This window comes from Camelus ferus, chromosome 10, assembly GCF_009834535.1.
Source record: "Camelus ferus isolate YT-003-E chromosome 10, BCGSAC_Cfer_1.0, whole genome shotgun sequence".
NCBI classification, from domain to species: domain Eukaryota; kingdom Metazoa; phylum Chordata; class Mammalia; order Artiodactyla; family Camelidae; genus Camelus; species Camelus ferus.
The window spans coordinates 29,753,693-29,773,567 of record NC_045705.1 but is presented as its reverse complement, the minus strand read 5'-3'; the positions used below and the strand labels follow the sequence as shown (position 1 = coordinate 29,773,567).

At 58.1% G+C, this 19,875-nt stretch overlaps 1 protein-coding gene across 2 annotated transcripts; it reads right to left on the bottom strand.

The window, feature by feature from the left end:
- Nucleotides 1-34: 34 nt before the first annotated feature.
- Nucleotides 35-19,464, bottom strand: MAPK8IP1 (mitogen-activated protein kinase 8 interacting protein 1). 2 transcript variants are annotated; one of them, XM_032488526.1, is made up of 12 exons: nucleotides 19,159-19,464; nucleotides 8,173-8,278; nucleotides 5,924-6,256; nucleotides 4,254-4,335; nucleotides 3,144-3,956; nucleotides 2,890-2,965; nucleotides 2,176-2,348; nucleotides 1,850-1,959; nucleotides 1,628-1,744; nucleotides 1,463-1,533; nucleotides 1,236-1,334; nucleotides 35-874 (listed from the first exon to the last, which is right to left on the bottom strand). In XM_032488526.1, exons 1-12 carry the CDS (start codon nucleotides 19,257-19,259, stop codon nucleotides 802-804), a joined length of 2,154 nt encoding a protein of 717 aa, XP_032344417.1. In that variant the 5' UTR covers nucleotides 19,260-19,464; the 3' UTR covers nucleotides 35-801. The 2 variants fall into 2 exon arrangements, with proteins under 2 accessions (XP_032344417.1, XP_032344418.1); XM_032488527.1 differs by lacking the exon at nucleotides 19,159-19,464 and adding an exon at nucleotides 9,374-9,459.
- Between the last annotated feature and the right edge of the window lie 411 nt (nucleotides 19,465-19,875).

Below are 19,875 nucleotides of genomic sequence, written 5' to 3'. Positions count from 1 at the left end.
GGAGGGGGGGTCCAAGTAGATACACCCACTGCAGTCCCGACAGGAAATGGCACTTTAATAGTTATGGCCAGGGTGACAGGACCAAAATGAGGCTACAACCGAAGCAGCCAAGAGGCCCCAGCTAGCCTGGGCCGGGGTGGAAAGCCTCCTTTTCCTGCCAGGGTGGGCCCTGCTGTGGCTCTCTCCTTCCCTGTGAGGCTCCACGCCTGCCAGGGGCCAGCATGCCAGTGAGGTGGGAGGTGGGAGCCATCCAGAGACCACACAAGTGACAGAGCTGGGAACAGGGACTGCACCTCCATCTGCTGCCATTTTCTTACTGCTAAGTCCTCGGGAGGTGGCTGGGCTCAGCCTGAGCTCAGGGCCCTTGGGTTGGGGTTGGGCATTGGGGGCAGGGGGTGGGTGGGCACTTGCAGGTGGCACAGGCTTCGTCAGGGCAGGAGCCAATGCCCAGAGGCCCTGGCAGGGGAAGTGAGGCCCAAGATGAGACAGAACCCTCTGCCCCTAGGATGGGCACCCTTCCTGGCCAGAGGCTTGATACCTCCCCCAGCCCTGCTCCCTCCCAATCCCCGGGCAGCCTGTTCAGTCCTCCATAGATGAATCTAATCCCATATATTACAATAAACTGCATTTGCTTCTCCCCATAACCCCTGCCCTCCCCCACCCTCAGCCAGCAGCCCCCCACATCCCCATCCTCTGGTGGTGGCGGGTACCCCTCCTCAAGCAGTGCCACATCCTGTCAGCAGCCAGCTGTCCTGGCACTGGCCTGAGGGCCCGGGGGGTGCAGAGGGCAGAGCAGCGCTGTTACTCCAGGTAGATGTCCTCTGTGGGGCAGGTGTACTCCACAAACTGCTTGTAGAATTGCTGGAACGCTCTCCTAGGAGGCGGGCAGACACACAGGGATGACTGGGGAGGAACCGGGATCTCAACCCAGGGTTTTCAAACTGGAGCCTCGGGGTCCCTGGATGGGGCTCCGCTGCTCCCAGGGGGAGCTGCTCGGCTCTTTTCTCTGCACATGGTGTTTTCTGAGAGACTTTAGCTGAAGAAACGGCCCAGCAGCTAAGAAGTTCGGACCTCACGACCACCCAAGCCCTCTCTCCAGGCCATGGCCGTGACCTGCAGCCAGTGCGCAGAGCTGTGAGGAGGACTGAGGGATGCTACGGGGCATGAGGAGCGTGCTCCAGGTCTGAGCCTGGGGCTGGCTGCAGGGCTGGGCACTTGGCGGGACACACACATACCCCACGGATTCTGCCAGGGCTTTGGTGGATTCTTCAGACACAAAGACGTGGCAGGCAAACCGGTGGTCAGCAGGGTGCTTGGTGATGAACCCAAAGTACCTGTGAGAAGACAGCAGTCAGTCTGGGTGGGACAGGACCCCTCCCACACACACATGTATCCACGCCTGACCTTAAGTGGCCCCTTAACCCCACCCCACGTCTCGACCTCTTTTCTGTCTTGTTCTTACTTGTTGTTCTTTGGATGGTATCCGCAGAAAGAGATGTTTTTTAACTGGAAAAAGTGGCTACATTTATTCCCCTAGAGGAGGAGAAGAGAAGGGGGTGGTCATCACCCTGTGGGGGCACAGGCTGGAGATGTGGAGGGAGAGCTGGGGGCCGGGCCGGACAGTCACCTTGGCCTCCTGGGAGTCATCAGCCTTCACACCTATCTTCACACCCCGCACGCTGATCTCTAGGACGCAGCTGGAGGGCGGGTTAAAGTGCACGGTGAGCCGGCGGGTGGTGGCAATCTGTGGGTAAGGGACCAGAACGTCAGGCGCTAGAAGTCTCTCTCCCCACAAAGAGGAGGTGGGGCTGGGGTGGGCACCCACCCAAGTGGAGCAGGGAACAGGTACCTTTTGCATAGCGGCACAGAGGACGTCATTGCCCTTGTGATAGGGAACCTGGACTGAGCCCAGAAACTTCACGCGGAACTGGTCCACCCAGTCACTGTTTTTGGTCAGGGCTGGAAAGCAAGCACAGTGTGAGGAGCGGCAGACCCAGCAGAGGGCGCCACCACCCACAGATGTCCCAACTGGGCTGGGCCTCACTTTTCTCAGCTGTAAAATGGACCTGAAGTCACCTCTGCCTGGTTGAGATCTAGAGCACAGGTTGACCCAACAGCAAGCTGGGGCGGGTAGACGTGGGGCCCAGTTGCACCAGGTAAGGGGAGGAACACTACCTGCCATATGTTCAGGCTCCTTGGTGACCTCGATGGCGTAGTAGGCAGGAAAGATGCCCCGGGCACCCGTGCGCATGTTGTAGGCCTCATACCAGTAGTCCTCAGCCTGCAACTCCACCAGCAGGGGGTCATCCACTTCCAGCTCAAGTTCATCTTCATGTCGAGGCACAAACCTGTCCCCAACCAGGGAACGTGAGGAATTCACCACCTGGAGGGGCCTCTCCAGCCAGCCATCCACCCCTCACCTGCTCTGGGGTCAGGGAGCTGCATTGGCATCACTGGTTGAATAAACATTTGTAAAGCATTTCATGTGCCTGTCACAATGCTAGTTCCCGGGGGGAGACCCAGGTCAATCAGACATGCATCTGCCATCGAGGAACTCATGGCTGAGGGAGCAAGTGACTAGGGCCACTGAGACACCATGAGAGGTCATGGGAAGCAAGTATTTCTGCATGGAAGGAAGTGAGGGGGTAGGTTTTGTGTGTGGTCAGGCATCTCTGTTGGGTGCCCTCTTGCCCCGGCCAGATTAGGTGCTCAGTCCTGGACTCTGGCAGCACCCAGCCACTGTGTCACCATACTCTGAGTTACTAGAGGGTGGACACAGGCCCCCTGGAGCTAAGTAGTAGGGGTTGGGTTTAGGCCATGTGGGGAAGGCAGAGGCAGGCAGGGTGTGGCCCCAGTTGCCACCTGGCCAACGCAGCCCCGGGCTCTTACCTGAATATGGCCCGGTGGGTCTGCTCTTGCTCCTCCCCGTTGATGACACAGGAGAAGAGCCCGAAGGACTCTGCACCTGCAGGTGAGGGGCACGGGCTAGAGGAGGATGGCCCCTCTGGTCAAGGTTTGGGGGCAGGTAGACAGCACTCAGTCCTAACGCCCTGAACCAGATGGCCCGAGGCCACCTTCCAGGAACACCCTCATGGTGGCTCTCCCCACCCAGGTCCCCCCGCAGCTCCCCACTGCTGACTCACTGGAGGAGCGAGAGCGGCCACTCATGAAGACGTTCAGGAACTTCTTAGAGAAGTGGACATCGGGTTCATCAGGCGTGGAGTCCTCGGAGATGCAAGCAGGGGGCCGAGGCCGGGGGGCCTCCTCGTATTCCTCCCCAATGGCCGACTCATAGGGGGAGGAGGCAGAGGCGCAGTTGTCATAGACAGTGGCCGAGTCACTCTCGTCACTGTAGTCGCCGAAGCATGGCCGCAGGCTCACCAGCTCCAGCTGGGCGTGCTCATCCACCACCAGCGTATACTTGACCGAGTCGTAGGACAGGGCGCTGGTGTCCGAGCTCAGCGAGGCCCGTGGAGGTGGCGGCGGCTCGCCCAGGCTTCCCAGCCATCCTCCACCTGGGGGCTCAGCCCGCTCTGGGGATGACAAGCAGTCGAAGCCCTCGTCCTCCTCGCTAATGGAGGGGTGCGGCCGCCCTGCTGCTGAGGGGTAGGCGGCCGGGTCTGGATCAGAGCTGACCGACATTCGGCTCTCCGCTGGCGGCAGGAAGGCAGAGGTGGGCTCTGCAGGGTCTGGGGGTCTCTGCACTGGTGTCAGGTAGATCTCCTCGGTGGCCTCCAGCCGCACATCTGCCTGGTAGTGGATGCGGTCTCGATGCGAGTGGCCCCGGCCACCAGGCGGGGCAGCAGGGGGACCACTGGGAGGCGCCATCTGGGTGGCAGCACTTCGGCGGCAAGGGCTGTCGGTAGAGGTGCCTCGATCCTTGGTGGGAGCAGGGCTGCTCTGGGGTGGCAGCTCATCGCTCAGACAGATGTGTTCATGTGGCGGTGTCTGCTCCCCTGGAGAGCAGGCCGGTCACTGCTGAAGGCAGGTGCCCTCACCCCTGACTCCCAGGCTACCTGCTCCCTCCACTCAGAATGTGGACACAGAAACCAAGATAAAGCCTGCCTGGCAATAGGCCCACGGCAGGCTCTGGGGCCAGGCCTCTCTCTCGCGCCACAGCTGACCTCAGGGGGGCCTGCTCAGGCCTGCGGGACAGGCAATTCACCTCTACTCTGCAAGCCAGAGATTGTTGGGTCTGCCGTCTGCAGTGGGGACTGAGTCAGGTCCAGGTGAGGGAAAGGATCCCGACTTACCTGTCTTCAGGGGTGAGGATGATCGCGACACCCGATCCTGCCAACTGTGCTTCTTGCCCAGAGAGTTATTATTCAATGTGTCCTGTGCAGGGAACAAAAGGCCCTGTGACAGAAGCGGTCAACAGTGCCCGGCACAGGGAGGCCCTGGCCCTGCCCCCATCAGCCATCCCTAGGCCATTTGCTGCTCCCCCCGCCCCCTACCACTTGCCAAGGGCCTCACCCCCAGCTCTCTGGAGCCGTCAGGAGGGGTGACAAGTTACAGCCCTCCCAGCCAGGCCTACTGGCTTTAGACAGCCCATCCTGTCAGCTCAGGGAAGCTGGCCAACCCTCAGGGAGATGCTCTTATCAGCCTCAACAAAGGTGGTGACTGCCAGCTTGTGTGGTGGTGAGTGGGGGAGGGAGTGAGGGGAGGAACAAGAGCCATCTAGGGACAGAGCCAGACCCCAGTCTCAAATATGGAGCATTTATAGGGAAGATGCTCATTTCCAGCCCATGTGCCCTGGAGTTTAGGAAGCTATGGCCTAGGGAAGGGGCACGGACATTCTAGTAGAGCTGAAAAAAGCAGGATGAAGGGTCTCCCCAGCAGCTGGCCTCAGGGAATGGGGTGAATCATCCAAATAACAAATCCAGAACATGGTTCTCCCACCCGCTAGGAGCACATGACTGAGAAATGACAGATGTTGTCAGAGGTCCTTCTTCCTGGATATCCAGGATGCCCACCCCACATTCTTAGTCTCCTGGGACCCCTTTCCACAGTGCCTACATACAAGGCTCTCTACACACAACTTAGGTCACCCTCCCCTGGCAACACCCTCACAGGCTCTCACATTCATGAGTTGGGCTGCCAAAATCTACCCCGGGTGATCCTGGGAAAGGGATCAATCCTTTCCCTGCAGCCCCTGCACCCTCCACCAACAGCCCCACCTCCCTGAGCTGCTCCTCTGTACTTCTCCAGACTGGGCCTGGAAGACAAAGGGCCACAGCCGGCTCTCCCTGACCGTATTCAACCTTCCTTGGCATCCAGCCACCCAGCCCAGGGGCCCTAGGCCCCCAACTCAGCCAAGTAGCTCCGCCTCCCATTTCTCTTCCCTGCCTTCTCGGAATTCCCAGCTGCCCACATTTCAAACTGGCTTCAGCTCCCCATCCCCAACTCTTCACAATATCCCATGACTTTCCCCACCCAACCACTTCAGATGCCCTTTTCTGCAGGCCCTGCTTGTGCTCCACCTTCACCAGGAACCCCATACACTAAAGGGGAAACTCTGACACAGCCTGATGTTCCAAGTCCTAAACTCTTGCAACCCTTCAAACTCCTGTTCTCTTAATCCCCCACTTCTCTTTTTACCCAGATCCGTCCACCGTCCCTCTCAGCCCCTTCACTACTTCAACCTCTCCTGTCAAGGCTCCAAACCCAGCCAGCCTGACTCGGGCCCTCTCATTTAGGACAGATCCTACTTGCCCTCCACGACCACCTCCCCAGGGACCTCCACTTTAGGAAGCCCTGGAAGGTCTTACCAGGCGGGGGATTTCTCCCCGCTCTGGACGGGCATGTCCCTCTCTCGAAGCCCCTTCCGCTCCCCGTCCCTACCGCGCCCCTGCCCGCAACACCCCTCGGGCGTGCCCCAGGGCGCCGCCCCCTCAGCCCCGCCTCCACGCCACTGGCACCTCACCTGAGACCGCGGCACCTGCGGGAAGAGGTTGAGCGTGGTAGGCCTCTTGGGCCGGTAAGTGTCCCCGCCGCCCGGGCCCTGGCCCTGGCCCTGGCCGCGGGGCGCCGTCTCCTGGCGGAGCTCGGCCTCGGGAGGCCCCGGTGCCGACCGACGCGCCGCGCGTTCCTCCTCGTCTTCCTCTTCGTCGTCCTCGGCTCCAGGAGTGTCCCCAGCCGCGTCGATCAGGTCCATCTGCAGCATCTCGGCCTGCAGCCTGCTCCCCCCGCCGCCGCTGCCGCCGCCGCCGCCGCCGCCGCCGCCGCCGCCCCCAGACAGCAGCCCGGCGCGTGGGGGCTGCGCGGCGCGGACGGAGGGGTGTCAGGGGGCGGGGCTGGGGCGGGGCCGAGTCCGCCACGCACCGCCCCCTGCGTGGGTGAGTCCATTCCACGGCCTCAAAGCGGGGGGGGGGGTGCGGTGGAGAGGAAGCGGTACGAGAGCCCAACGAGAGGGGGCCGCGCCCTCCTCCGCCACCGCGAGGGTGCGTGAAGCCGTCTCCTCCCCACGTCAGTCGGTGTGTTTCACAGTCCACACCTTCCCTCCCCAAGGTCCCCTCCTTCCCGATTCTTTGCACCCTCCCGTTCCCTTGGCAACGGCAGTGACCTCACCCGGGTAGTAAGCCGAGCCCAGAGTGAGGTCACCACTGTTGCCATGGGGATGCAGGGTAGCCAAGGAGTTCTGGGCCCCATAGGGGATGGGGGCATAGTTAGTATCTGAAGGGGGCAAAGTGAGGAAAACTGAAGAAGCAGCCTCAACCAGGCAAGAAATAACAGGAGGGCCGCAGTGCGGACAGGAGGACCTGAGCGTAGCCGGAAGAGGGATGCTGAGGAGGAGGAGCAAGAAAGGGGCACCTGGAAGAGACACTGGCATCCCCACCCTCCCCTGTCTACAGGCCAAGGCCCCTCCAACCAGAGATTTTCTCTCAGGCTAGCCTAACTTGTACAATTCAGAGCCCCGTTCTAGTCCCAGCTCTGCCATTAACTCCTTGGCACCTTGGACAGATCCCCTGACTCTCCAATTCCCTCACCAGCTAACTGCCTCCCAGCTTCCCAAAGAGGTGAGGACTGACTGGCAAGAGTATGTGAAAGCCTTCTGGAGCTTGTCTAAGGCCCCACAGGGTACACCCCGAGCTAGTACTGCCTCAGGGTCCTGCTGTTGCAAGGACCACCTTCTCCAAGGCTCTGCTTTGTGCAAGTCCGGGGAGAGGGCAGAGTGGGAGTCTGGAACAAGTGTTATGACCTTTGAGAAGCCATTTTAGTCTAGAACAAGTGGCCTCTGCCTCCATCCCTTCCTGGCCTAGCCAGAGGGTGGAGGTTTGGGGGTACAGGTACTATAAGGTTAGCCTCACTCCTTGGTTTCCTCTTGCCTGGCAAGAGATTACAGACTCTCTAGGGGCAAAAGGAGGTCAACACAGAGGCACCACTGCAGCTCTCTTTTGCTAACCATTCTTCCAACACTATCTCTACTTGGGCCACTCGCCCTCCTGGGGGCTGAGAGAAGCTCAGGGCTCTGCAAGCTAGCCTTGTGCTTCCCTTCCATCTCCTGGCTAGCAGGCCCCTTTTCCTGTTCTAAAAAGACATCAGGGGATCCCTATCTGACCAAGGCTCCCCAGATGCTGGGGACGTCCTGGCAGGATTCATAACTTTGGGAGCCAACAGAGCCATCTGTCCTGACAAAACCATAGGGCCCAAAGCAGCAGCAATGCGGGATTAACCTTCCAGAGGGACTTTTAGGATTGCAGGCCAGAGAGGGACTGTGAGGCTGTGTGGTGTGTCTGGTGCAATGGTAGCCAAGGGAGTGCCTTGGCTCTTTTTTCCTGCCCCAAAGCACTGCAGATTCCACCAGACTCCACCCTGCTCTGCCTCAGGCCCTCTGCCAAGGCTGCTTTAGAAAGGATTTAGAATAGTCTGAGTCTTCCCTTAATCCTGGCCCTAATTGCTGCTGTCCTAGACCTCAAGACTTCCTGCCCTCTCCCTTCTTGTGGGCAGCTGAAGAAGCTGCCTCTTGCCTTAAAAATACAACACAGTACAATACAATTAAAAATCTGAGAATTCAAAATATGCCAACCATTGTACTGGATGTTTCCTACATGTTATTTCATTTAGTAAGGGCGCCACACAGACTGAAAGCCCCTCTAGACACAAGGATGCCCTCACTCCTGTCCCTGTTCATCCTGCCAACCCACTCAGGGGCTCCTGAGAGCCCATCCTTACCCGTAAGGACAGAGTGTCTTTGCACTGCAGGCTGATGCCACACTCATCGGTGATCTCAGAGAGGTCTTCATCTTCAAACTCTTCCAGGCTGATGTCATGGGTGAGCCTGATGGGGACAGGAAGCCAAAGTTACCATTCAGGGAACTGCTGGCAGTGGGCTGAGGCCCCCTGATGCCTTCCTAGTACCTCTCTGAGGGGGCAGCCCCTCGAAGGCAGTCCCCAGAGAATGGGACCTGGGTTCTACTTGCACCAGTGCAAGGGGAACCTAACAGGCAGTGAAAGAGTTCTGGGCTGGGGTCAAAAGCCAGGCTGCCTGGGATGGCAGTGGAAGGGGAGGCTCTGGGTTATTCCAGCTCTTCCCAGCTGGGAGTTGTCCATCCTGCTGCCAACCAGGGGGCCTGCCTAGAAGGCCCAGCTGGTCAGAGCCTTAGCTCTGCCAGAGGAATGGCTCCCAGGGTCAAGACAGATGCCAAGGCCAGGTCACCCATGGAGGAGGCAGAGAGTTGTGAAGAGACTCCAACAGATGCCTGGAGTGGGGCCTCCCTGTGCAGTCCCTGCAGGGACAAAACCCAAGGTGCTGGCAGAGGCCCCGCCCCAGCCTCAGAGGAACACTCCATGTCCCCAGCCCAGGAAGTGTCCCGCCTCATGAGCCCTGGGAGCAAGTAAAGGAGAATCTGGTGTCAAAGGAGTTTCAGCCTGTCTAGGAGAGACAGTGCCTCCATCCTATGTTCTTGGCCTCATCAATTCAAACACAGAATCCTCTTGCCCAGCATATGGACCCTGAACAGGAGGCTGCACGGCTCGGGTCAGGGAAGGCTGGAAGTGTGCTGAGCTTAGGAGCCAGACCAAAGCACTTCAGTATCAAACTCTAACTGGTTATAGAAAACCTTTCCCTCCCAAGTCAGCCCTGCCCCAGCCACTGCAGTGCCTGCTGGTCCCCTCACCTGCTCAGCCCCAGCCCCCAGTACCGTGCCTGATTTGGTATGGGTGGGACATTTGGGAGAATTCTGAGTCTTTTCCTCAATAAGATTAGGAGATTGAGGTATAGAGCAAAGGAGACCCACTAGTCCAAGGTCACACAGTAGAGGTGACCTAGGAGGCCCACATCTCCAGGCTCTTACCTCAACCAGACCAGAGACCCAGAGCTCAATGGAGCTGCCCCAGAACTCCCCCACTCCCCCACTGGTCCCCACACCCCTACCAGTGCTCCCACTGATCCTCCAACCAGCTGTCATTGTCTGGGCTCGAATCCATCTTCAGCACCAGCTGCATGGAGAGCCCTGCCCGGCTCGGGGGCTGCAGGGCCCCAGGGCCACCGGCTCATGCCCAGAAGGGTGGGGGGGCCAGGGCTTGGGGCAGGGCTGGGGCCTCGGGCCTCCACCGCCTGGGCCTGCCTTTCTGCGTCCTGCCCACTGCAGAAGCCTGGGGAGCTCATTAAAAATAGATGGGAGAGGAGGCAGCGGCTGCCGCCGACCCGGGCCCCAGCCCCAGCTCTTCCCGGCCAGCCCTCAGCTGCAGGCAGCTTCCTCCCCGGGCCCTTTGCGCTGCCGCTGCCGACGCCGCCTCCCCCGCGGGATCAGGTTACCGCAATCAATGCCACCGGCTCCACCTGCCCTTCCAATGCCCCTGTCGGGGGCTGGGGTGACCCCCCTCCCTGGCCCAGGCTTGTAAACAGATGGCAGAAATCTGGGATGTTTGCCCCTCAAAGCCAGACCCGATCTGTTTTAAAGGGCCAGCACCACAATTAGGGTTCCTGGTGGTGAGATGGGGGGGGCTTCCGGAATTCTCCACAAATGGATGCCCCACCCACACAGCTACTCCCTCAGCCCCTACACCTCATCAGGGAGGCTTCCGTGGGCCCAGGTGGCCTCCAGACAGTGCTGACTTGGGTGGGTCTGGGCTGCCTCTAGTGCCCACCTGGGTGCAGACAGAACCCTGCCCCTGTGCCTTCCACAGGGCTCCGTCCTTCAGCACCCACCCAGGGTTAAGGGCAGACTATGTGCAGAGCTCTCGGCGCAGGGTGGGAAGGGCCGCCTGGAAGGTAAACCTCCTGCCACTTGGGGATGGCAAAAGCAGAAACTGGAAGGCCCCCACAGTGAGGGATTCTGCCCAGGGTGAGGGGCTGGATGGACAAGGTGCTCTTTAAGGCCTCTTCTGACCTGGACCCCAAGGGTGGTAGGGTCCCAGGGCTGGGGGAGGGCATGGTGTGGAAGTAGGGATAGGCTGGGGAGGACAGCTCCACCCAGAAGCCAGAGTATTCCTGCTCAGTCTGGCTGGTGCAGGACAGCATCTTTGGGATCTTGGGATCTTTGGCACAGCATACTTTCCTGGGATGGGAACCCAGTGACGGACACTAAGCAAATGGTCAGTACACACTGGCTTCCTGGACAATCACAGAGAAGGTACCCTGGGACTCAGCTAGCATCAGGCAGCTGCAGGACACTGGGTGTCTGACCCAGAGGTGCCTTCAAACATCTCCTGCTCTGCCAGTGACCCCTGCACACATCTGTGTCTCTGCCTCATTGTCCAGCCCTGGTCTAGCTTCTGCCCCTACAGTCCCAGACCTCCCCTCTGGCCTGCCTGCCTGTCTCCCCAAGCCCACACCACTCCACGCTACCCACCACTATCAGGCAGAGCTGCCGAAAAGACAACCCTTCTGCCCCCCACTCAAAACCTCCAAGGTTCCTTGCTAATGGCCAACTCATTGATCTGGCATTCAAGGTCTGCAGCTCTGTGTGTGACTGCCTGGCTCTGCCATCTGCCTTGCCACTGTCTAACCCAGTGCTTGGATGGAGCACATGGCAGGCTCTCAACCTCTGCTGGCTGGTAGAAAGCCCAGTTAAGCCTGCTCCTCCAGGAAGCCTGCCTGGCCTCTTGTGCTAGTGCCTTACAGCCCTCTAGGCAACACTCACAGGTCACCTATCTTTCCCCTCACTTGTGGCTGGTGTCACCATCCGCGTGGATGCCAGGCAGTGTGGTGAGGCAGACAGGATGAGAGTTGCATCAGACAGCACACCCCTCACCCCATACCAAGCAGCTCCAAACTGAGATGCAGCTCATACACCCTCTCCCTGCCCTGCACCTAGCAGGTGATAAATAAAGGTCCCCTCCCTCCCAGCACGGTCTGGAGGGCAGAGCTGGTGAGGGCACCTTGCATACACTAGGCACTCAATGCATGCCCGCTGGATGTCTGTCAAGGACAGTCTCAGCCTCCACCAGGAATTCTCAAACCCAAGTGTTCGAGGAAGACCTGGGCTGGAGCTGCTCAGTTCACCTCTACACCCTCAGCATCACCCAATATTCCCGCTTCCTGGACAGCAGGTCTGGAGGCAGGCAGGGACAGAGTATCAGCCTCTACAGAGGAGGGTGTGAGGTTAGCTGAGGGCAATGGCGGAAAGAACGCTAGGCTGGGGCTCAAAGCCTGCACTTGATCGCTGGCTCTTTAATCTTGCTGTTTTCTCATAAGCCAAACAAGATGGTAGAATGGCCACCACAACAGGTTTGGAGGTGGGAAGCCTGAGATAAAATCGTGACTCCACTGATGAGGAGTGGCCACTTTGTCTCCTGAGCAGCTGCTGGGCCAGGGATACAAACCTTCTTTATGCTCTACATCTCCCTTTATCCTTACTCCAGCCTTGGAAGACGGTTTTATTCTGCCCATTTTACAGATAAGGAATACTAAGGCTGAGTCATTGGATGCCAAAGGTCTTGGGTTTCCCCACATATAAAATCAGGCCACCCATACCTGCCCACCCACTACCTGCCCACCCACCTCAAGGATGCTGGGAAGGATTAACCGAGGGGACTGTTTGTGAACTGTAAGGGTGCTGTGAGGAGGCCATGACCAAGGATCAAGGGGACGAACTGGTCACGGAATCCCCGTTGCACCCTGACCCTGCCCTTTCTTCCCACTGCTTCAGGCACCAGATGATCAGGATCTCTCAGCCGAATCCCTGGGAGACCTGTTGTGGGGGGAAAGCTAAACAGGCCCTTGGTCCCTCCAAGTTCAAGGAGGGCAACTGTGAGGAGGAAGAAGGAAAAGATGGAGGGGAGGAGGGAGGAAGGAGGCGGACAAGGAAGGAAAGAAGGAAGAAAGGAAAGAAGGAAGGAAGGAAGGAAGGGAGCAGGTTCCCTCCTGAAGTCACCAATCCACTTTCCCCATGGAAACCTGAGCGTGAGCACCAGGAGGCCACCTCATGCTGAATCACACGACCCTCCACAGGTCAGGTCAGCAGCCCTTGCCTCTAGATCCAGAGCCCCAGCAGCTTCCCCATGGAGACGGCCACAGCTGATCCTTCAGACTTGCTTGCCCATTCAGTGAGATGGTTCCTGAGGTCTCATCTATGTTAACATTTGGTGACTCCATGTCATGGGTTTGGTCTCTCCAGACCTCCCTGACCTTTGGAGTCTATCTTTATATTCCAGGCCCTTTCTTCTATGTTAACCTCATCCCCGCCCACTCCAGTGCCCCAGTCCTTTCTTCTGGCCAAGCCGGGTCCTCACCACATTCAGAACATGCCATCCTCCTGGCTCCCACTTCCCGAGCAGAGATCTACTGAATGGACAGACAAGCCTCTGTGTTCTGATGTTTATGTCACGGCCCTTTGCTTGCCCTGTGCTGTCCCATCTCCCTGTTAGCCTCGTTCCAACCTTTCTAATTTGCTGTTTCAGCCCAGTAGTGGGCTGAGTTAGAAGTGCATGCGGAGTAAGGGTTACGTGGGAAAGTGCCGAAGCTTCTGCTGAGCAAGGCCAAATCTGAGCCAGGCATCTGGCTGCCCAGAGGCTGTTTCTGTCTTCCTGCTCCTGGTTCTCCTGGAGTGATATCAGGATGCCAGCTGAATGACCCTGGGTCCTGGCCATGGTGTCCCATGGCCCCTCTCGTGATTGAGGCACCTGCCGCCGCTGTCTGAGTGCCGCTGTCTGAGTGCCGAGCAGAGCTGCCTGGGGGCTCTCACGACGCGCCTGCTCTAGTCTAAGCAGGCTCCCCGCTTCCCTCGGGCTCCCCTACAGGCCAGCAAAACTCACATCTGAAATGCATATCTGGTCTCGTCACCCCTCCCCAGCTCAGAATCCTAACAGCTTCCCAGCCCTTAGGGAAAGTGGCCAAAATTCTCACTTGTGGTCTGAAGGCTCAGCAGAGCCTCCCCTCCCCTCTGGCCTGTGTCATTGTCCCCCACCTCCCACCCTTCAGCTCTCTAGGCTCCTGCCCTGCTGGCTCCCTTAACAAAGTCTTCTCTGACCTCCCGGATCAAGCCAAAGAGCCCTGCTACTGGCTGAGTCCCTCTTGCTGGTAGGCCTGGATCTCTGTAATTTTATTTTTGGGCTTGGAGACCAGGGGTGGGCTGGCTGCCCTTAGAGGCCATCGGTCTGTGAGGGCAGGATCGTGTCTTGGCCAACAAGGTGTGATGCCCGATACGACAGGTACTGAATAAACGCTGTTGAAGAATAAGCCACTGCTGTCCCCAGATCTTTCTAGATCTTCCCCTTGGAAATCTCAGTTCCCTTTTCAAGTCAACTTCCTGTGTCCAACCCCCTCCCCAAACCCCGTGCCCACGTCAGAATCTGGGATAGGATGTGGAGGCCTCTGGTAAGGTGGAGTAGGGGCCAGCCAGGCCCAGCCTCATCCTCAGAGCCTCTCTCCATCCCACCCCCAGCTCTGGGTGGACCCTGCGGTCAGGCTGGGTTTGCTCTCTGGTCTGGAATTCCCTTCTCAACCATGTCCACACTGGGTTCATCTTCACTGAAAACCCAACCTAAGAAACAAGCCCCAAGAGACATCCCCCTGCTTGGGGTTACAATGCATCTGATCCGTTTAAACCCCTCGGTGCTGATATGGAGCAAGAACTCTGGGATCTGGTGACGCGACTTTTGGGAAACAACCCCCCAAAAAACAATCTCACCCCTGGAAAAACCTTTAGACACAAAGATGTGTGTCCTCGTAACAGCAAACAATGGAAAACAACTGCAGAGCCCAGCGTCAGGGGCCCTTGGGCGGATGGAGGGAGAATCACACAGCCTTTGGGATGAACATTATAAAGTCTGTGTATTAATGTGAAAAATGGCAACTAATACAATGAGCAGAAGACAGAATGTATGACCCTATGGCTCCACATGACGAATCACACCCAGGAAGAAACACCGACAGAAGCACAGCTGTGAGACGCGGTAGGATCCGGACGTCTTCTGTCCTCTGCTCCCCCGGACAGACCTTCCGCACTGGGTCAACATCATCCCCGCAGCCACCTCCCAGGCCTAGTTCTGGGCTGGCCTGCCCCTCATGGAGCTGGGTTTCCTGAGGGCAGGCTCTGACTCCCCATCCACACTCAACTCCACGTATAAAGCCCACAGACACGAAATAAATGCCTATTAGAGGAAGTGCTGGTTGACCCAGGCCCTGGGAGCTCCATGAGTGCCCTGCATGCGTTTCTGGTGCTGAGTGAGGCCAGGCCCACCGCCAACACTCCTAGGGATTTTCTGAATGATTCCAAGAGCTGGGCCTGCAGACAAAGATGGTGCCCCAGGAGGGCAAGGGCTCCTGGATTGGGGATGGGGCCAGGGACCCAATCTGTGGGATCCACTGGGGCCCCAAGGATCCAGAGACCAACTTCAGGGCTCTGACATCCAGGAACTGGTGTTGAAATCCTGCCTTGGCCCCACTGGGTTGTGTGAGGCAAGTCCATGTTTGTTTGGTCTGCACACTGCCGGTCCACTGGGGCTGGCTGGGCGTGCTGCTCTGGGGCTGGGGCAGGGCAACTCGCATGACAGCTTTCCATCCCTTTTCCCCTCACCAGAATGCTGGCCCCACCCTTCACTCTATGTCCCTGAGTATGACGTTCCTGGAGGCATCAGTAGTCATTGCTCATTTTCTCAGCTGAGACTCCCAGGGTCTTTGGCCCCAGCCCCATCCTCTCCTCTGAGCTCTGGACCCAAAACCAGTTGCCCACTTGAACCCTCCAAATGGGCCCCCAGTGATCACCAACCTCCAGTTCAGCAGGTCTCCAAGTGACTCCACCACCCCGCCCACCCAAGCTCTCATCACCCATAGGGCACCCCCTCCCCAGGTGCCCAGCCCCATCCCGGACTCCTGTCTCTCCTCTCCCCTCATACCAGATCCTCAGAAGTGGGCTAATCTACCCTCTTAATCCTCCTCATATCCTCCCCATTCCTCCTTCTCACCCACAGGATGGCCAGTCTCCCAGGGGTCTCCCTGCCTCCCTGTCCACTTGCTACCCAGCCGCCCAAGACACCTGCCTGATGCCCCCAGACCCCTGCTTGCTCCCCCTGCTTGCAGGTGGCCAGGCCAGGGTCCCAGCATGGACTCTGAGCTCCTGCAGGCCCCGCTCTCCATAACTGTGCCAGCCTGGGCATCACACCCCTGCCTCCAGCCCTCCTCCCAGTCCGCTCCCTCCTTCCTCACTCCTCTTCCTCTTGGGTAACACTCACTCGCCTGCCAGCCCTAAGCTGAGCTGACCCTTCCCACCGTCACTGAGCCTGGGCTCCTCCAGGCCCTGACCTGAGCCACCAGCACACCTACCACCTGTCTGGTAAGGCCTTGTCTGTCTGTCTGACTCCCTTCTACACTGCTGCCTGCACAACAGCCAGGCCCATGTCTGGGCCTCTGGAGTGTCTCTCACTCAGTGAGCCTGGCAGTGTGCAAATACTTGTTGAGTGAATGAAGGAAACGCTGAGTGTACAGAACCTTGTGAAGAGATAAGTAAGGAGGTCTCTTGGCTGTTGGTGGCCTCATCTCTCATCCCCCAGGCAGCACAGGGGTAAGAATACCACCACCCTCCAAGGAGTCCTGAGTCCTGGGTGCTGGCCCAGCTCTGCAGTAACTTGCCATGTGTTCTCGGGAAGACACACACCCTCTCTGGACTCCTCATAAGTAAAAGGGGGAGGGGATGGATGAGCAGATTTCTAAGGCTCAATGATTGAAAAAAAAAAGCCCTATGTGGAATGGCCATCATTAAAAAGTCCACAAAGAATAAATGCTGGAGAGGGTGGGGAGAAAAGGGAACCCTCCTACATTGGTGGAGGGAATGTGAATTGGTGCAGCCACTATGGAGGTTCCTTAAAAAAACTAAAACTAGAGTTACTATATGATCCAGTAATCCCACTCCTGGGCATATATCTGGAGAAAAATGTAATTCGAAAAGACACATGTACCCCAATAGTCACAGCAGCACTATTTACAACAGCCCAGACATGGAAGCAACCTAAGTGTCCATCGATAGATGACTGGATAAAGAAGACATGGTATGTATACACAATGGAATACTACTCGGCTATAAAGAAGAATAAAACAATGCCATTCACAGCAACATGGATGGACCTAGAGATTACGATACTAAGTGAAGTAAGTCAAAGACAATACCATATGATATCACTTACATGTGGAATCTAAAAAAATGATATAAGTGAACTAATTTGCAAAACAGAAAGAGATTCACAGACATAGAAAGCAAACTTCTGGTTACCAAAGGGGAAGAGCAGGGAAGGATAAATTAGGAGTTTGGGATTAGCAGATACAAAGTACTATATATAAATTAGATAAGCAACAAGGCACAGGGAACTACATTCAATGTCTTCTGATCCGTAGTCAGACGCGTTATCCATTGCACCACTGGCCCCATACTTACATTCAGTATCTTGTAATAATCTATAATGATATATATATGTGTATGTGTGTATATATATGTGTGTGTGTGTATATATGTGTGTGTGCTGTACACTGGAAACTAACACAACATTGTAAATCAACTATTCATTAGAGAAAAAAGAGAAACCAGTTTTGTGTGAAACCAGCTCTTGAAACATTCAACATGTGTTGTCTCTTCCAAGTCTTAAGACCAGCCTCACAGAGAAGAAACAGAGACTCGGGGGCTCAGCCCCCACTCTCGGGGAGCACAGCTAAGAGGGCCAAGCCAGTACTCAAACTCAGGCCAGCTGGGTCCATGACTCCTCTGGAGGCACAAGAGAGCAGTGCCCACCCAGGGTTAAACAGAGTCAAGCTAAGAACTCTGAGAGGCGGGACAGGAAAATGGCAGTGGGGGCGGCTGGAGCAGGTGGGGCAGGCCCTCTGGGGCCGGAGACACTGCTCTTATTATTCCCACATGCGGGCCTCCTATCTGCAGCCAGGCCATGGTGTCCTGGAGGGCCAGCCCACGCCTCAACCTGGGCACACTGCCACCCTCGCCCACTGGGCCCAGAACTGGACACATTCACTGGCTCGCCCACCTCAGCTCCTCTCACAAAGGGGTCTATGATAACCAGGGTGGGATGGAAAGCATCATCACCTAGGGGTGGGGAAGCAGGTGGGGGAGGCCAAGCTGTTCTCTGGGCAGAGGCAGGGCCTGGAGGTAGAATGGAAGGAACACGCAGACCCGGGCTGCAGTGCAACCTCCCGGTCTGACTCCCTCAGGGTCCGCGGGCAAGCCACCCCGCCTTCCTGAACCTCAGTCTCGTCATCTATAAAATGGGCACGTCGATGCCGATGCCCAGGGTGGCTGTGAGGGTTACGTGAGGCAGCACAGGGAAAATGCTTTGAGCATAACGAGCTGTCTAAACGCCCACTGGTGTGGAGGGCTGCCACTTGTTGAGCCCTGACTTGATGCACATTAAGGAATCAATATTAATTAGCTCACCTAACAGATGAGACTCAGAAAGACAAAGAGCTGCCCAGGTCACACAGCTAGAAAGTGGTGGAGCTGGGACTTGAACCCAGGTCAGTCTAAGTTTGATGCTCTTCCACGGCAGAGGGGCCTCCCAGAAAGAAGGCAGCGTTTGCGTGCCACAAGCATGTGTTGTGTCCGGTGGAGTCCGTCTCAGACCTCAGCCCATTACTCTGAGGCACTAACCACAAAGGCCCCGGCCCTTGAGCCTTCAGGCTTAGCCTCCATCTGGTCCCCTCCCTCTGGTCTTTCCAGCTCAGCTCAGGACCCTGGGGGAACTTTCCAGTTCTGATGATGCCATTAGAGATCCCCAGGGGTCCTTGCCCACCTGGGTAGCCAGCAACCCCTTGGCCAGAAAAGGGGCTGGCGCCAGAGCCCAGCTGGGGCCTGGCTGGGGTGAGGGCCCCAGAAGAGAGGAAAGCGCCAGCTCATTAGATGGGAGAAACAATGGGGAATGTCTAGGCCTCTTTCTCCCAGGCCCTGGGGCAGTAACACCCTCCTCTTCTTCAACTGGGGCCAGAATTATGAGGGATATTCATCCCTTCCCCCACCAACACTCGCTGCCACTTCTTTGAAATCCCCCTCCCAACTGCCTAACACCAGATAAGAGGCAGGGAGAGGGGTGAAGGGGAACCCTCGGATTAGGGTCCTTACCCCAGCAGGGACCACCTCCCCACCACCTCAAGCTCCAGGGCTCTCCAAACCAGACTCCCTCTCCCACAGCCAAGCCTACGATCTCGTGGTTGAGGCTAAGCCTTCTGCACCTGCGCACACCTGACCAGGTCAGTGCTTTCCCAAATCCAGAGGTCCTGGCCATGCCAGGCCTGGGAGTTAGGCCCCTGTGGCCAGGCAGAGCTGAGGAGGGGCCTACGACTCCTTTTAGTACCCAGATTGTCGGTTGCCCCAAGAAACTGGGACCCGTGGGGCACCCCAGGCTGCTCCCATGTCTACTCAGAAGCCTTCTGACTGGGCACAGGCAAAGCCCCAGAATTCCTGCTTCCTCCGAGATCTCAACACAGACCCCAGGCCCCGCCGCAGCCCCAAAGTCAGGCAGAAGGTGGCCTCCGAGCCCCCTCCTCCAATTCCAGCTCAGAATCTGCCTAGGACATGGAATGGCGGAGGCAGCAGTACTGATGTGCAGCGGCCATCAGTCCGGACTTCAGGCTGAGGGGGTTCTGAGAGCTCCGTCTCGGGAATAGATCCCACCCCCACGCCGCCCTCTAGTTCCGGGGTCTGGTTGTATACTGGAGCCAGGGGTAGTCCGGGCAGATCTATCTGGGCTGAAGGGCGAGACGCGGCGGCCGGGAATTCTCACCTGAAATTGGGCGGCGACGCGATGTGCAGCCCCAGGAACGGGGAGGCGGCAGGCGGGGACGCGGCCCCCCCGCCCAGGCCGCCGCTCTCTCGCTCCGCCATTCTCCCGCACAGCCCTGGCCATCCGGGCGGAGCGCGGTGCGGAGGCGGCGGCGAAGGCGGCGGCGGCGGAGGGGAAGGAGGCGGGGGCGCGGCGAGAGGCCGCAGCTGCGGGGCTGGGGCTGGGGCGGGAGAGGCCGGCGCACCTGCGCAGGGCAGGGCGCGGCTCCGGACCGCGCACCGCTCTCGGGACTGGCGCTAGCGCCACCGCGCGCGCCCCCGGGCTCTTGCCGGGGTCTCGTGTGCCCCGCCCCCGTCCCGCCTCCGGGCCCGCGAGCCCCGCCCCTCCTGCGCTCTCCAAGGTGCTGAAGTCGCGGCCCGGCGGCCCCGCCCTAAATCCCACACTGACTCCTCTGTACAGTTTGTCCTCCTGCAAAGCCCTCTGTGCCCATGCGGGCCCTGCCCCTCGGGGTGGGCCTAGGGTCTGGGAATCGGGTTACTAATGGCAGGACCCTAGTTCCCAGGTCCTTAGTTGACCCCCTCACTGCAGACAAAGAAGGAAGTCAGGAAAGGAGGGTCGTGGAGGAAGTGCAGAGAAAAGCTAATGGGTGTTGGGAGTTGGCTCCTAGAGCAGATTTGGAATCAGGTGGTGTGAAGTCACATCCTGGCTCTCCAAATG

Excerpts from the sequence above, each read along its gene's own strand:
- MAPK8IP1 (XM_032488526.1), bottom strand. The coding sequence starts at position 19,259 with ATGGCGGAGCGAGAGAGCGGCGGCCTGGGCGGGGGGGCCGCGTCCCCG. Across the intron at positions 6,257-8,172 it reads AAGACACTCTGTCCTTACGG|CCCCCACGCGCCGGGCTGCT; the intron begins GTAAGGATGGGC and ends CGCGCCGCGCAG. Across the intron at positions 2,966-3,143 it reads TGGCCGCTCTCGCTCCTCCA|GTGCAGAGTCCTTCGGGCTC; the intron begins GTGAGTCAGCAG and ends CCTCACCTGCAG.